Here is a 15,957-nt window from a genome sequence, read left to right as displayed (position 1 = left end):
AAGTGCTAATAGTTGTTTAGAGATTTAGTGTGTGTACAGCAGTGTACCTGCGCTGTAGTGTGTGTGTGTGTGTGTACAGTGGTGTACCTGCGCTGTTGTGTGTGTGTGTGTGTGTGTGTGTACAGTGGTGTACCTGTGCTGTAGTGTGTGTGTGTGTGTGTACAGTGGTGTACCTGTGCTGTAGTGTGTGTGTGTGTGTGTGTGTGTACAGTGGTGTACCTGCGCTGTAGTGTGTGTGTGTGTACAGTGGTGTACCTGCGCTGTAGTGTGTGTGTGTGTACAGTGGTATACCTGCGCTGCAGTGTGTGTGTGTGTACAGTGGTATACCTGCGCTGCAGTGTGTGTGTGTGTGTGTGTGTGTGTGTGTGTGTGTGTGTGTGTGTACAGCGATGTACCTGTGCTGCTGGCTCCAGATAGAGTAATGTTCTATCTCAAACTCTTAAAATAGCTTCTCTATGTCCGATCCTGACACCTAAACGGGGAATAAACACACAGCGGGCGCGTGGATTAGCTCACACTCGGTTACCTGCTCCAGGTGGGAGGGGTTAAACACTGACATCATGACGTTTCAGCAGAGAGAAAACATGTTATTTAAGTTATTAAAGTTAAACGACAGTGTGCATCTTTCCTGCACTGTGTGTGAGACCTGAGATGAGTGTGTTTTTATCTTTGTTCCTCTCGTTGCCGCTCCTTCACTGGCATCTCCTCTGGAACAGCTGAAGTCCTCCTCCAGGATCACCTCCTCCTCCTCCTCCTCCAACTGCTGACAGATTCCTCGCTCCGCACTCACACTCTGTCCAAACACCCGCTCCTCTTCCTCATCAGATCTTTCGCTCACACTAACAGGATAGGATGATAACATTCTAGAATGATGACAGGAAGTGATGTCGTGGGGCAGAGATGGAGTCCCAGAAACAGGTGCAGGAAATCAGACTCCACACAGACAGGAAGTGATGGACAGACAGACAGACGGGGTGTGATGGAGGTGTAGAGGAAGAGAACATCATTACTAGATGATAAACACGTACTCTGTAATTACTGCAGCTCCTCTCACGGTTCTCTGTGCCTCAGGGTTCTCCAGCAGGCCCTGCAGAACCTCGTCCAGGGTGGAATGTGCTCTGTGAGGTCATGTGACCGTTTATTACACACTAATCCTACATTCACGGGTAATAACACCAGAGTGACGTTAATGATCTTTACCTTTTAGCCTCCTCCAAAGATCGGTCTTTTTCTGTGTCACACTCTAATGCTGTAACACACACACATTCATTCAGCTCTGATCATCTAACCAGCTGTTTCAAACACATTAACATCATGATGAACAATGGCGTAAAAATAAAATTAAAAAAATGCATCTTTAGTAATACTTTAATTAGGAAATACATATATATATATATATGTATTTTATTATTATTATTTGCCTGGCTGTGTTCCAAACCAATGTGGTTGCCTTACTTTAACAACACTCAAAATCCAACTTTAATAGACATTAAATGTACTATGTTAATTTTTTTTATGTTAAAATAATATTTATTATTTATACATTATATCAATATAAATCATTAATGGCTGCCCTGTTCCAAATCAACTTTAGCTTTTGCCTTACATTTACTCATTTATTTACTATAATATTTAAAATATTAGATGTTATATTCTTTATATTTTTAAATAATTATCACAACACTATTTAGCAATTTTATAATTATTTGTACATCATTACTTTTCAAAATTTTAGTCTTTCATTAACGCTATACCATTATCACATTTATTTATTACCTTTATTCATTATTTCTTTTATTTATTGTAATTGTGGTGTTTCAAAGCAATTTGAGCAGCGTTTAAATGGCATGATAATGATAATAATGATATCAATAATAATGACGATGATAAGTTTAGTTTGTACGTCTCTGTGTTGGATCAGGATGTTGTGCTTCTTGCCCTTCTGGAATTTCTTGCCCGCATGATTCTGCATGCTGCTCAGCATCTGACAGTTTGTTACACTCCTCCTCTTCCTCAATGAATGTATCTTCATGGTCATCAGCCATTGCTGAGAGAGTGATGTGAGCACTCAGCGTTTGACCAGCAGGTGGCATGAGTGTTATATAAGTGTGTGAATTAGGCACAGTTATCTCGCGTTGTGTCTTATCACTTCCTCCTGCTTTTCCTCTTCCTCACACAGTGCTCGGTCAGTCTTTCCGGAAGGACCTGATGCACATCAGAGCTTGTATTTATTCCTATTATTTTATTTGCCATGTCTTTACACAGCTTGGTAGCAGTCAGAGGTGAAGCTGTGACTAAGTTTTCCGAAGTCTTCGGGACAGAGGAGTTTACGCTTCTGTGCGGTTTCTGGCTAATGTGCGTAACAAGCTGCTATTTTTAAAATTTATTATTAACTTGAAGAGAGAATAAAGAGAGGGCTGGTGAGGGAACGAGTGTTTATAGCTGCTATAACGTAATCCAGAACAAGAACTGTAATAATAATATTGTGAATTATTCTCAGCGTAATCAGTGTGTGTGTGTGTGTGTGTTTTTTAACTCCGTCCTGCCTGCTGTGTCACTGTGGTCCTGGCTCTTCTCCTCACTGTGTCTGACCCATGAGCTGGCTGTAGTGAACTCCTGGTTGCCAGAGCTGGGTGTCTCTGAATCCCCCTGAGGAATACTCCTCTCAGGCACAGACCAGTGTATCTGAACACACAGATAACATCAGTAAATATCTGATGAAGAAGTGATTAAAGTGGCTGATCTTTATTCTGACCGTGTCAGCGCGCTCCAGTCTGGCCGTGTTGTAGCTCTCTGTGTGGGACGGAGACTCTGTGCTGCCCCACGGAGACGTCTCCATCAGAGACTGCAGGTGAGGGGCGAGTGGGGAAACACACACCTCCTCCCTGCGGGGGGCGCTACGGCCTCGGCCTGCTACAGAAACGTAAAAACACACACAACGTACGGTTTAGTACACAGATAAAAGTACGCAAAAGTAAATTCCATGTACAGGTGTAGGTGTACCTGTGCGTGTACGCGGGCTGCGTGGGGTACTGTTGCATGGTGGGAAATGTGTGCTGTGTGGGCTAGGCCGGGCTTCGTTTTGCCCCACCCACTCCTGGAGTTGTGCAGGTGAACAGGTGATGCTGGAGAGATCAGCTATATCTGCCATATGACTGCTCCTTACACAAACACAGACAAAAGATATTTCCAGAAAATATTTCTACGCTTAAGTATAAGTGTGTAAAGGTCACAGCGTGTATAGGTGAGTACAGGTGTTTACTGCACTTTACCTGGTGGTGTGTACAGATGGCGGTGCTGATTCTGCTTCACTGTGTTCGGGCTCCTCTGGTGAAGATTGACACTCTGAACAAAACACACGCCATCGACATGTACATGAATATAAAACACAGAGACCTGAACATAACAGACCTGCTGAAATATCCACTGTGCACCCTAATCCCTAATTACTACCTAGGCCACCTACACACCCCAGGTGGGGAGTCAGTGCCACTAAATCAGCACCTCGTACCTCTGAATGTGGTCTTCACGTTCATGTCAGGGCGACACACCTCCATCGTCACGTCCGGATCATCCTCTGAATTCGGCGTCTAATGGAAACACTTGCATTATATTATGGATTAAATCAATATTACTAAATAAAAATAAGGCTTAAAAAGTGAATCAGAAAAAAAAAATTATATACACAAAAAAGGTGTATTTACGTTAAAGCCAGAGTAGTTAAATCATTTAATTTCATTTTTAAATGTACTTTTAAAAAATATACATTTTATATTTTGCTCAACTTAATAAAATAAAAAGCTCAATAAAATAAAATATACTGGTTTGTTTATTTATACACAATTGACATTTAATTATTCAATTATTTATTTATGTATGTGTGTATATGTATGTACAGTATCTCACAAAACTGGGTACACCCCTCACATTTTTGTAAATATTTGATTATATCTTTTCATGTGACAACACTGTAGCAAAGTGTCATTTCTTCAACGTAAAGTAGTGAGTGTACAGCTTGTGTAACAGTGTAAATTTGCTGTCCCCTCAAAATAACTCAACACACAGACATTAATGTCTAAACCGCTGGCAACAAAAGTGAGTACACCCCTAAGTGAAAATGTCCAAATTGGGCCCAAAGTGTCAATATTTTGTGTGGCCACCAGTATTTTCCAGCACTGCCTTAACCCTCTTGGGCATGGAGTTCACCAGAGCTTCACAGGTTGCCACTGGAGTCCTCTTCCACTCCTCCAAGACGATATCACGGAGCTGGTGGATGTTAGAGACCTTTTCCTCCTCCACCTTCCGTTTGAGGATGCCCCACAGATGCTCAATAGGGTTTAGTTCTGGAGACATGCTTGGCCAGTCCATCACCTTCACCCTCAGCTTCTTTAGCAATGCAGTGGTCGTCTTGGAGGTGTGTTTTGGGTCGTTATCATGCTGGAATACTGCATACTGATCATGCTCTGCTTCAGTATGTCACAGTACATGTTGGCATTCATGGTTCCCTCAATGAACTGTAGCTCCCCAGTGCCGGCAGCACTCATGCAGCGCCAGACCATGACACTCCCACCACCATGCTTGTCTGTAGGTAAGACACACTTGTCTTTGTACTCCTCACCTGGTTGCCCCACACACTCTTGACACCATCTTGACACCAAATAAGATTATCTTGGTCTCATCAGACCACAGGACATGGTTCCAGTAATCCATGCCCTTAGTCTCGTTGTCTTCAGCAAACTGTTTGCAGGCTTTCTTGTGCATCATCTTTAGAAGAGGCTTCCTTCTGGGACGACAGCCATGCAGACCAATTTGATACAGTGTACGGCATATGGCCTGAGCACTGACAGGCTGACTCCCCACCCCTTCAACCTCTGCAGCAATGCTGGCAGCACTCATACGTCTATTTCCCAAAGACAACCTCAGGATATGATGCTGAGCATGTGCATTCAACTTCTTTGGTCGACCATGGCGAGGCCTGTTCTGATTGGAAACTGTCCTGTTAAACCGCTGTATGGTCTTGGCCAGCGTGCTGCAGCTCAGTGTCAGGGTCTTGGCAATCTTCTTATAGCTTAGGCCATCTTTATGTAGAGCAACAATTCTTTTTTTCAGATCCTCAGAGAGTTCTTTGCCACAAGGTGCCATGTTGAACTTCCAGTGACCAGTATGAGGGAGTGTGAGAGCGATGACACCAAATTTAACAAACCTGCTCCCCATTCACACCCGAGACTTTGTAACACTAACAAGTCACATGATACTGGGGAGGGAAAATGGCTAATTGGGCCCAATTTGGACATTTTCACTTAGGGGTGTACTCACATTTGTTGCCAGCGGTTTAGACATTAATGGCTGTGTGTTGAGTTATTTTGAGGGGACAGCAAATTTACACTGTTACACAAGCTGTACACTCACTACTTTACATAGTAAAGTTGCTACTTTTGTAGCAAAGTGTCATTTCTTCAGTGTTGTCACATCAAAAGATATAATCAAATATTTACAAAAATGTGAGGGGTGTACTCACTTTTGTGAGATACTGTAGGTGTGTGTGTGTGATTTGAATTAAGCATACCTGTAACAGCTCCTCTTTAGCATGGGTGTTTTCTTGATTGTGTTTTGGAGTGTAGAAGATGCTGGAAGGTTCCAGAGGTGACTGATTGTAGTCCGAGTCTGAACCGTCCTCCTCCTGATCACACACACACACACACACACACACACACACACACACACAGACACAGAGAGAGAGAGACAGAGAGAGACACACACACGACAGAATACTCAGGTGTGGTGTGTAAGAATCCGCGCAGCTCTTAGGCAGTAATAACACACTGTACTGTTATTACAGTTATTATTAGTACATAATGACTGGTTACCCTGTGTTGACCTTTGACCTCATACACAGCATTGGGCAGAGTGAAGGTGTGATTCATGGTGTGGAAGTCAGTGCTCTCTTCACTCTCACTGTGCACACCTGGTGGAACAACGACAAAGGGGAGAAATTCGGTAAAAAATAATGTAAAAAGACGTCTGAGCATCACGGTGTGTCCGGCGTGCAACCTGAGAATATATTACTTTACCTATCTACACACACACACACACACACACACACACACACACACACACACACACACACACACTCTCTCTCTCTCTCTCTAAACTGATTAACACTAAGAGTGAGATGCTGCTGCACCTGCGAAGCTCTTGAACAGAGCTTCCTCTGCGTCCTCCTGTGCGTCCATCAGGGGGTGCTGCGGCTGCTCCTGCCCCTCCTCACTGTCACTGCTCTCCACCAGTGCCCCTGCAGCACAGCTCAGGAAACCCCGCGTCATCCAAGCCACTGCTGTGCTCACCTCACCTGCTCAGGTAAGGCGAGTAACAATACAAATAATATAAATAGCAAGCCAGTTTAACTGAACCCGTTTTAATGCTAAAATAATTATGAGTAGATGATGAATTATTCGACTCACTGGTCCAGTTGTGTTCAGCACGCTGGTTTTGCGTAAGCTCCTGTGATGTGCATGCCGCTGATGACTGGTACAACCTGAAATGATAACTCTAATGTATATACTTTATAATTATATAAAAGTATTATAGAAAGTATGTATATACTGTGTGTGTGTACCCGTCACACTCCTCAGTGAATCTGACTGCCTGCTCCTGTCCTCCCCTCGTCCTCCTGTCTCTCTGAGAGATGTTTTTATCTCCCTGTCAGAGGTAAGCATGCTCTTGGCTCATTCTACACACACACCTAGAACCTGCTCATTAGAATATTAGGCCACACCCATCCTCATCAGTACAGATAATTAGTTCGTTATTATTATTATGAGTTCAATACCTCAGAACGTTCAAAGCTCTCCTCTCCAGCAGAGCAGAACTCTGTGACTTCTTCTTCCATCTCCTGGCGCATCGCACTGGGTATGTAGTTATATGATGGAGGTCCTGCTGCTTTCAGCATCACCACCTGTCTGCCTCTACACCCGTCTGGCTCGTCGAACTGTGGGATTCCGGAGCACGTGTTTCCCATTATCCTTGACTCAAACTTATCTAAGCTGCTCTCCACCTGCTGCCGCAGCAGCTGAGACACTTTCAGGTTCAGGACAATGGAGCTGACGTGGTTGCAGATGGAAGATTGGGTCCTCGCTTCTTCTTCCGTGTATTCTTCCTCTACAAATGGAGGGTGGGACAAAAGGTGCGACTCATCCAGGGGTAGGATGTCCCGGAAGGAAATGTCCTGGAGGATGGTGTCAGAGGATGTGCAGCACTCTGTCGCTTCATTTTGGAGATTAATAAGGGAACGTTTTTGCTTTGTTTGGTTCTCCAAAAAGCTGTCTAGCTCTCGGAGCTGGTCCTGATTTACCTTATCCACCACCTGCTGCTCATCTGAGGAGAAAAAAAAAAAAAAGACAAGGAAATATTCCTAACGGAAGCTGAAAACCTCAACATCTGATCACACAGCCGCCTATTTGTGCGTTCAAAAGTTGGTCTTATATTAAATCTACAAATATAACATGAAATTTACGATCATCTAAATCATTCTGGTATACATCTCCAGCTTCAGGCCACACCCCCTACCTGAGTCAGGTTGTGGCTTGATGCCAAACTCTGTTTTCGTTTTCACGTGTATATCTAGTGCACCGTGATCGTTTGGAGGTTTGGTGTAAAGTCTTTTTTCCCCCTGATAGAACACATCTCATTTCACCGCCATCAAAGTTTTCATAACATTCAACTCACTCTACTGCACCTTGTATCCTCGTTAGTCTCACCTGGGTGCACACTGTCTCGATTTTTCCTGATGTCTGTGCTCCATCTGTATGGGCTTGACCTGGCCTGTAGGGGGCGCGTTTCACTCCTCCTCTCTCTCTCGCTCAGCTCCTGTCATTACCACAGCGACACGCAGCTACACCTCACTGCCACTCGGCTACACAACTCGTTTCTCGTTATAGTAACCGCTAATTCAATTAAATTAAAGAAATTAAAATGACTTAGATAAAATACAACAAGACTGCTCTGAGGTTGTGTGTTCAGTTTAAATCGGAGTTTAACTACTTCTACACTCCACCGCTGCTTTCCTGTATAACCTGTGTGCGCTAATGGTCATGTCTGTAGTATTTAGTGTTGTTAGTAGTTATTTTGATCACCTGACCAAGCTGAAACAGCGTTTCTCTTTGTACTGTTTACATTCAATCTAACTGAACCGAGTGAAGAATGTAAGACTGTAGGGTGTGTGTTGCAAGATGTTTTTTTTTCTTTTCTTTGTGATGAACTCACGCTGAGGTGGAAACGCAGTGTGTATCGCAGGTCCTGGAGGCTGCAGGTTCTCTCCTGAGCGCTGGGCTTCAATCCGTTCAGCAGCAGGTCGTAATACGGCTGTGGCACGGCCGGATCTGCAAAGAGAGCCTGACCCGTGTCTACGGCCTGCTTTATCCAGCATGGATTCACAGAACCCCACGGAACTGCATCTACACACACACACCAGTTGTGAAAAAATATGGTTTAAGCACTTTGTGGTGGAAAACATCAAGTCAGTATTTAATGAACAAGACATCAGGAGTCTGATTCTGTACCTTTATATTTTATAGTTGAGTAGTTTTATAGTTAAGTAGTTGATGCATTTTTATACACTACCGGTCAAAAGTTTGTACACTCGACTGAAATGTTTCTCATGATCTTAAAAATCTTTTGATCTGAAGGTGTGTGATTAACTGTTTGAAATCGGTGTTGTAGACAAACATATAATCGTGCCGACGTATTCATTTCTTTCATTAGAAAACTAACATTTTATTTACAAAAATATTTTTTTTAAACGGATGACTTGGAGCGAAATATTCCGAGTCCAGCGTAGGTGGGAACTCCTTTAATACTATTTAAAAAGCATCTCAGGGAAATTCCTCAAGAACTCAGTTGAGAAATTCTAGGCGAAAAGGGCGTCTACTTTGAAGATGATAAAATATTAAATTATTTTGATTTATTTTGGATTTTTTATCACAACATAATTCCCATTGTTCCATTATTCCAAAGTTTTAGTTATTCTAAAATGTGGAAAAAGTAAATAAATGAAGATTTGGCTTAGTGGTTAGCACGTTCGTCTCACACCTCCAGGGTTGGGGGTTTGATTCCCACCGGGGCCCTGTGTGTGTGGAGTTTGCATGTTCTCCCCGTGCTGTGGGGGTTCCCTCCGGGTACTCCGGTTTCCGCCCCCAGTCCAAAGACATGCATAGAAGGCTGATTGGCCTGTCTAAAGCGTCCGTAGTGTATGAATGGGTGTGTGAATGCGTATGTGATTGTGCCCTGCGATGGATTGGCACCCTGTCCAGGGTGTACCTCGCCTTGTGCCCAATGCTCCCTGGGATAGGCTCCAGGTTCCCAGTCACCCTGAAAAGGATAAAGTGGTATAGAAGATGGATGGATGATAAATAAAGAATGAGTGTGTCTAAACGTTTGACTGGTATTGTATATATTATCCACTTGTCTGTTTTTATATGCAGAAACACTTCAGGTCATTGAAGGTGTTTTTGCTTTACGCGGGACTTTTCTGCAGTACCGTGCTTTGTTCTCGCACCGTGAACGCAAATACGTTACTAAAAAATGTTTCACGACTCATGGAACGAATAACAGCTCAGGAGACAATGTTCCTACCAAAGTGACACTAAGGGGGAATGAATGATTGCTCTCTGTAGGTGCTGCTTGTGTAAAGAGTGCTCCATGCGTGTGTGTGTACCAGTGTACAGCTCCTGTATAAGAGCACAGATGCTGTACAGATCTGCTTTTCCTGTGCATGCTTTCCTCCTGATCACTTCAGGAGCCGCCCAGTTATACAGCATTGCAGGGACGGGCGGAGTGGAGGAGGGACTACAATCACTGCAGCAACAAAAATACACACACACACGTTAACACCTAAATACATACATTTGCAAGTGCACAGTGCGTGACATTGTGATTTGATGGTTAAATTCACCAACTTCTCCTTTATTAAGTAATAAACTGCTTGATGTGGTTTCTACATAAATATCATCAAACATAACACTGTGTTGCCTGACAGTTATCATGATGCCATGTGAAGTAAGGTGTGCTTTAACCTGGGCACCGTGAAGCCGAAGCCGGTGACCTTAGCAACCCCTGGGTGCACGACGAGGACAGAGTGAGAGGACAGGGAGCGCAGCACCAGGGATCGGCTGTGCAGGTAGAACAGCGCTTCACACACCTGGAGGATCAGTGACAAAACCTCACACACCTGTAGGACGGGGAACTCCGCTCGCTGGTGTATACACACACGCACACACACGCACACTCTCTGAGTCAGTGAGTCAGAAATAGACGTCCTATATTTCAGTAAGCATGCCATGTCCTTGTTGTTTAAGCGCGTCTGTCACTCTATTACAACATAAGCTAACAATTTTATATAAATTCTACAATACAGACTATTTCTACAGATCTACAACATTTAGCAGGTTCCCTTACCCAACACGATTTACAGGAAAAACACAGTAACACTGGAACTAAAATAAAACAATCAACAACTCCTGCGTTTTGTGTATTTAAATAAAAAACCACTAGTCAACTTCTACAAGTTACTCAGTATTACACCACTGGATTGGTGTTCTGGATTGTGATTGGTCATCAAGTGTTATATAGTTCTCTATAACAGCAGCTCTGACAGTAGTGTAGCTGCACATCACAGCTTTATATTAATATATATATATATATATATATATATATATATATATATATTAACACGCACATTCTTATGCGTTATCGTTACGGTGAAGTTTTCTTAAAGTAAGGAGACGTTTATGGAAGGAGTCTCCAGTGTCAGAGCTGTGTAACAGTCAGAGGTGAAGCTGTGACTGAGTTTTCCGACATCTTCAGGACAGAAGAGTTTACGCTGCTTTGCGGTTTCCGATAGCCTGCGTAACAAGCTGTGTTTTTTTTATTATTAGTGTTGAGAGAGAGAATGAAGAGAGAGCTGGTGAGGGAATGTGTGTTTATAGCTGCTATAACGCAAGTGAGAACTTGTTTCACAAACATTAACTGTAACTACAAATGGATAAAAAGTGCACTTTAGGCATGCACTTGTTAGTAAATGGTGTAAGAGGGGAAAAAAACACTTGGGGACGTGCTATTCGAGGAAAATAATCAACTTCGAGGTGGTAAGGGTAACTTCATCACACTACCCAATCACTGATTGTTTATCTGTAACAGCACATCCCCAACTGTTTTACTCCTTATTTAGTAAACTCATTAACTAACTCAGAGCTGTCAGAAAATTTCTAATACTTAAGTGGTGTGTGTGTGTGTGTGTGTGTGTTACCCTGTGGTACAGCAGGGTGTACAGTGAGCCCACATGCACTCTCTCGTACACCAGTTTGCTCTGCTGCAGATGATTGGAGGAGCTCACTGCCATCAGCTGCAGAATGTGGGGGTGGAACAGCTGACTACAACATACATACACACACGTCAATAACGTCTTTTTATTTTCAATTTTACACCAACACATGCTGTTTGTACTTTAATACCCCGATGAATAGAACTAAATTATTTTGAATCTAGTTCCACTTTGTTAAAATGAATTTAAACCAGGTCTTATTTTAACTTCGACAGGACTGAAAGGGTTAAACCTGGCGTATGCTCTCTCACTGCTTCAGCTCTTGGTGCAGTGTTTCAGTGGAAATATTGAACCATCATCACTTTTGCCAGGAAAAGAAGTCGGTGAGTCATTACCCATAATGCAGCAGGAGAAGTACGAGGTGTCTCATGTGTTCCTGTGAGTATTTACCAGCAGAAGTCGAGCTCGGTGACAAGCAGGTCGAGGTAGCCGTGTTGCGCGGCGTGTCGGTGCGTGCTGTCGATCTGCAGCTCCTTCACCGTAACACGGCTTCCTCTCCAACTGTAGCTGAGGACGGAGGACGGGAACCACGTCAGTCTTCTAAAGCACACGTGTTGATGCGTTCAAGCACCTTCGCTCTCAACACTCTGAACACGTTTAAAAGTATTTCGTTCTACAGGCACATCTCAAAAAAATCTGAATGTTGTGGAAAAGTTCATTTTCCCCCTGTAATAATTCAAAAAGTAGAGCTTTCATGTATTCTAGATTCATTACACAAAGTGAAATATTTCAAGCCTTTTTTTTGTTTTAATCTTGAAGATTTCGGCTTACAGCTCACGGAAATCAAAAATCCAGTATCTCAAAATATTAGAATAAAGAATTTATAGTACACAATATTCAATTTTTTTGAGATGCACCTGTAATGCCTTAGTTGCATTCCTTATTTATTGCTCTATTCCAGGTGCATTATTTGTTTACTCTCTTCGTACTTCTTTATACTTCTGCCTTTCAGATGAAGAAAATGAATCATGAATGAACAGGAAATGGTTGTACTTGGTCATTTTGCTGAAGGATCCACACGGGAACGAGTGCAGAGCCTCGTCTTCGGCCTGCAATAACTCGGAGTCTGGTATTAACGGCACGGAGGCGAGAACGCCGACAGACATCCCGGACTTCTTCACGCACAACTGTGAAAAAAACAAAACCTTTTAGTGACACTAGATCAGAAAACATAGTGGTGTACATTTACGACTGTTCTAATGTTATGGATGCTATTACGTTAAAAGCTGAACATCATTTATTAATCAGGTACAAGGAGCTTTTAGTGTCTAGAAGTCAAAGTGATGGGTGATGTTCTCCTTGTTGCACATCCGTTTACAGAAGTTCCACTCAGCTTTTTTAAAATGCTGGCTCAAGATTAATGTACTGACCCTTAGATTAATGAATGCTGAAAAATTATCTTTAAAATTTTCTTTAACTTCCTTCAAAAAATCTCTTTTCTGTCTGGTGGATTAAAGGACGGTTTGAGGAACTTCTTCCTCAACTCTTCTTTTTTATAAATTCGAATCTTTCTGATCACTGTGTGCTCTTACAGGAGCATAATTAAAATCAGGAGCATAAATACTGACTTAATCTTTGCTCTGTGCTTAGCTTTACTTGTATTGATTTTATTTTTACGCCGTCATGTCGATACTCGCCTTTCCAAAGCCGAAACACTGGACCGTGTCAGATGTGGGCGACTTTGCGGTTACTTTCTTGTTAAACACCACATCAGAGACCCTAAAAACCAACACGAACTCACAGCTACATGTCGTCACATTATACCACATATAAGAACTGAATCTCTGAGTTACAGTCACTAGACTTTATGTTAATAACTGATGACGGAAGCATGGTTAATGTACATGTGACTCACGGTCTGAGGAAGTCCAGGACAGACGGTGAGCGCAGGAGGCTCTTGGAGGAAGTGGGAGTGACGCGTCTCTCTCTGGGTGACTGCGACTCAGACAGACTCCTCATGACAGACATGCATCTCTTAATGAAACTGACCATCTAAATCATCCAAAAAATATATACTATAGCATTATTAAAATTAATCTTCTAATCAAAACCTGTGCTTCAGTGTTCCTTCCAAAGCCACGCTCCCAAAACACAGGCACACAAGCTAGCCTAGACTAGAACGCCTTAAGAGGCAGAGCATCCTGAACTGACAGGTGATCTTAATTTCATTGTACATATGTATAGTGACAATAAAAGGCATTCATTCATTCGTGATGTGATTGACAGACGCCTCCTTCTGCAAATGTTGGTGATCCACATAATCCATCTGGTACCAGCATAGTACCACCCTGTCCCATATCCCATGTGTGAATGTGCTCTCCAGGTGTAAGTAAGTGTGTGGCGGTCGTGTTACGCACCCTAGCACTATGCTCCTGAGCTCCGATCTCGGCCCAATCTCTCGGCGTCCTGCCCTGATCGTCGTGAAGTCGCAGATCTCCCCCTGCCTCCAGCAGAGCGCTGAGCAGCCCCGTGTTACAGGAGAACACGGCGGCGTGGACCGGAGTGCTTCTGTCATCACAGCGGCTAAAAAGGAGAAAACACGACTCGCTCTACTGAGCAGAACATGTTCTACTGTCTCTGGTGTTCACTACTACGTACAGAGTTTAACAATATATCCATGTTGGGTTATATATTCAGTACTCGAAGACAGAAAAGCGCGTTCTGCGTGATCGTACCGATTGGGATCGGCTCCGTACTGAAGAAGCAGCTCGGCCACGGCGCCGAACCCCAGCAGAGACGCGCAGAAAAGAGACGTCTGGCCCAGGTGATTCACACAGTCCACGTCCACACCTGAACGGAGAAAATATAGAATCCACAGTGCACTGACCGCATACACACACACTTCAACAATTAATTACAAATATATTAATGCTAACGCTCTGTGAAACTCTCTGGGTTTTACCTTGCTTGAGGAGCTTCTCTGCTTTTTGCAGGTTTCTCTCCCGGGTGAACTGGTGCAGTCGAGCCGCCACACCTCCGGTTTTGACGGAGCCCAAGCGTACGGGACAGGGCACAATGGGCACGCCCGACATCTCAGCACATCCACACAGCCCTGACCGGGATATTTAATCACCAGTTACCTTCACCACACTCTCCTCTTCACTGTTATTTACTCACACACCCTCCTATCACCACTGTATTTAAATTACACATCAGCACTGGGCAATAGCTTGATATAATACTGATATTAAATGATGATAAATTATTAAAATATCAAAATACACTTTTCACCTTTCAAGATAGCACAGATATTGTCTGTATTTTTATATTAATTACAAAAACTACAATTTTTTAAATTGTACAGTTTTTTTTAATTCTCCAACATCCTTTTCAGCATTTTTGTATAGTCTTATATATTTATAGTAAAACATGACTTGGAAGTATCGTGAAAGGGTACTATTTGTCATATCGCCCGGCGTGAACTACAAAAACAACACCTATTTGTTTGTAAATTAAGTATAATTTACACTAATTTGCTCCATTGCTACATTACTTTCGTATCTTTTTGACATTTTAATACCATAAACATCATTCATGTAATAAAAACAAAGTAAATCCGGTTATCATCAGCTGCTCGTGGTGCGAGATTTGCTGTCTGGGGCGCTGACTAGGACGGCAGAATTAGCCACCTAGTTAACATTAGCATGACTAGCTTGTTCACAAACAACCCACTAGCTATCAGTCAAAATGGTTTCCTGCTTTTTTTCTCTTTTTCGTTAAAAATATGTTTACACGATAGATTAATGATACGATAATGTAATTATTCCACACAGAAATATCCAGATATGTGGTTATTATCTTAGCGTCCTGACCTACCTGGCTAACAGGTTAGTAAGTTTAATGGTCGCGCTGGAAAAAAAACGGAAGTAGAGGCTCGCGATCCCGGACGGTTGACGATGTAATAGTTGTTGTCAAAACATATTTTTGTTATCTATCTATCAATATCTATCTATCTAATATATATATATATATATATATATATATATATATATATATATATATATATATATATATATATATATATATATTTTTTACACGGATTTTTGTTTGTTTGTTTGTTTTCTTTTTGAATGACGTATTTTAGAATCAATGCTAGTAATAATGTGGCGATTTATACGTTAAATAAAAATTATTTATCTCTTCGTTTTTTTTTTTAAGCGTATGCTAAAGTGTGCGCACAGTCGTAAGACAAAAATATGACATTTGACATGTACGCATGCGCATTATGACAACTTGCACTACCCCTCCTGGCCAGAAGAGTAAGTACAGAGCAGTAAAGCAGGTCTTCTGACGTGAAGGCGGACAACGAAGAAGCATCACAGCAACACGGAGAACAATGCTTGGGCAATCTCTCGCCACGATTAACACCCATATACAAATCCTTATACTCTTTAATGCAAGAATTTTACAAATGCGGGTACTTATTAACCTGCACTTGTTTCTGTCTCCTCCGTTTATTACATTTTTTATTCGACTACCTTGAGAATCAACGGCCCTGGATTATTGTTGCCACCTTGTGGAAGAACTAAATGCAAAAAAAAATCAGTGCGCGTGCGCAACGGATAGAAACATTGGGCGGC

The 15,957-nt window shown here is 42.4% G+C and overlaps 1 protein-coding gene across 7 annotated transcripts in view; it reads right to left on the bottom strand.

The window, feature by feature from the left end:
* Positions 1-15,884, bottom strand: part of LOC108276819 (inactive serine/threonine-protein kinase TEX14) — a 16,403-nt gene extending 519 nt beyond the window's left edge. The window contains exons 1-28 of one of the 7 annotated variants that reach the window (XM_053687081.1): positions 15,807-15,884; positions 14,280-14,429; positions 14,053-14,167; positions 13,735-13,900; positions 13,233-13,369; positions 13,015-13,096; positions 12,371-12,504; positions 11,768-11,884; positions 11,303-11,426; positions 10,071-10,249; positions 9,713-9,852; positions 8,263-8,453; positions 7,758-7,866; positions 6,830-7,374; positions 6,617-6,699; positions 6,462-6,535; positions 6,185-6,349; positions 5,868-5,965; positions 5,567-5,680; positions 3,512-3,590; positions 3,273-3,345; positions 3,004-3,161; positions 2,756-2,913; positions 2,547-2,685; positions 1,201-1,249; positions 1,029-1,118; positions 647-863; positions 396-472 (exon numbers count right to left, since the gene is read on the bottom strand). In XM_053687081.1, coding sequence (XP_053543056.1) covers positions 440-472; positions 647-863; positions 1,029-1,118; positions 1,201-1,249; positions 2,547-2,685; positions 2,756-2,913; positions 3,004-3,161; positions 3,273-3,345; positions 3,512-3,590; positions 5,567-5,680; positions 5,868-5,965; positions 6,185-6,349; positions 6,462-6,535; positions 6,617-6,699; positions 6,830-7,374; positions 7,758-7,866; positions 8,263-8,453; positions 9,713-9,852; positions 10,071-10,249; positions 11,303-11,426; positions 11,768-11,884; positions 12,371-12,504; positions 13,015-13,096; positions 13,233-13,369; positions 13,735-13,900; positions 14,053-14,167; positions 14,280-14,409 — 3,699 coding nt within the window. In that variant the 5' untranslated portion in view covers positions 14,410-14,429; positions 15,807-15,884 and the 3' untranslated portion in view covers positions 396-439. Of the gene's footprint in view, positions 1-395; positions 473-646; positions 864-1,028; positions 1,119-1,200; positions 1,250-2,546; positions 2,686-2,755; positions 2,914-3,003; positions 3,162-3,272; positions 3,346-3,511; positions 3,591-5,566; positions 5,681-5,867; positions 5,966-6,184; positions 6,350-6,461; positions 6,536-6,616; positions 6,700-6,829; positions 7,375-7,757; positions 7,867-8,262; positions 8,454-9,712; positions 9,853-10,070; positions 10,250-11,302; positions 11,427-11,767; positions 11,885-12,370; positions 12,505-13,014; positions 13,097-13,232; positions 13,370-13,734; positions 13,901-14,052; positions 14,168-14,279; positions 14,430-15,193; positions 15,345-15,806 lie in introns of those variants that run through there. The other 6 variants (XM_047160904.2, XM_047160907.2, XM_047160905.2 and 3 more) reach the window with 6 other exon arrangements.
* Between the last annotated feature and the right edge of the window lie 73 nt (positions 15,885-15,957).

The sequence above is a fragment of the Ictalurus punctatus genome, chromosome 16 (genome assembly GCF_001660625.3).
Source record: "Ictalurus punctatus breed USDA103 chromosome 16, Coco_2.0, whole genome shotgun sequence".
Classification (NCBI taxonomy): domain Eukaryota; kingdom Metazoa; phylum Chordata; class Actinopteri; order Siluriformes; family Ictaluridae; genus Ictalurus; species Ictalurus punctatus.
The sequence above is the reverse complement of the archived record's forward strand: the minus strand, read 5'-3'. Positions and strand labels throughout refer to the sequence as shown.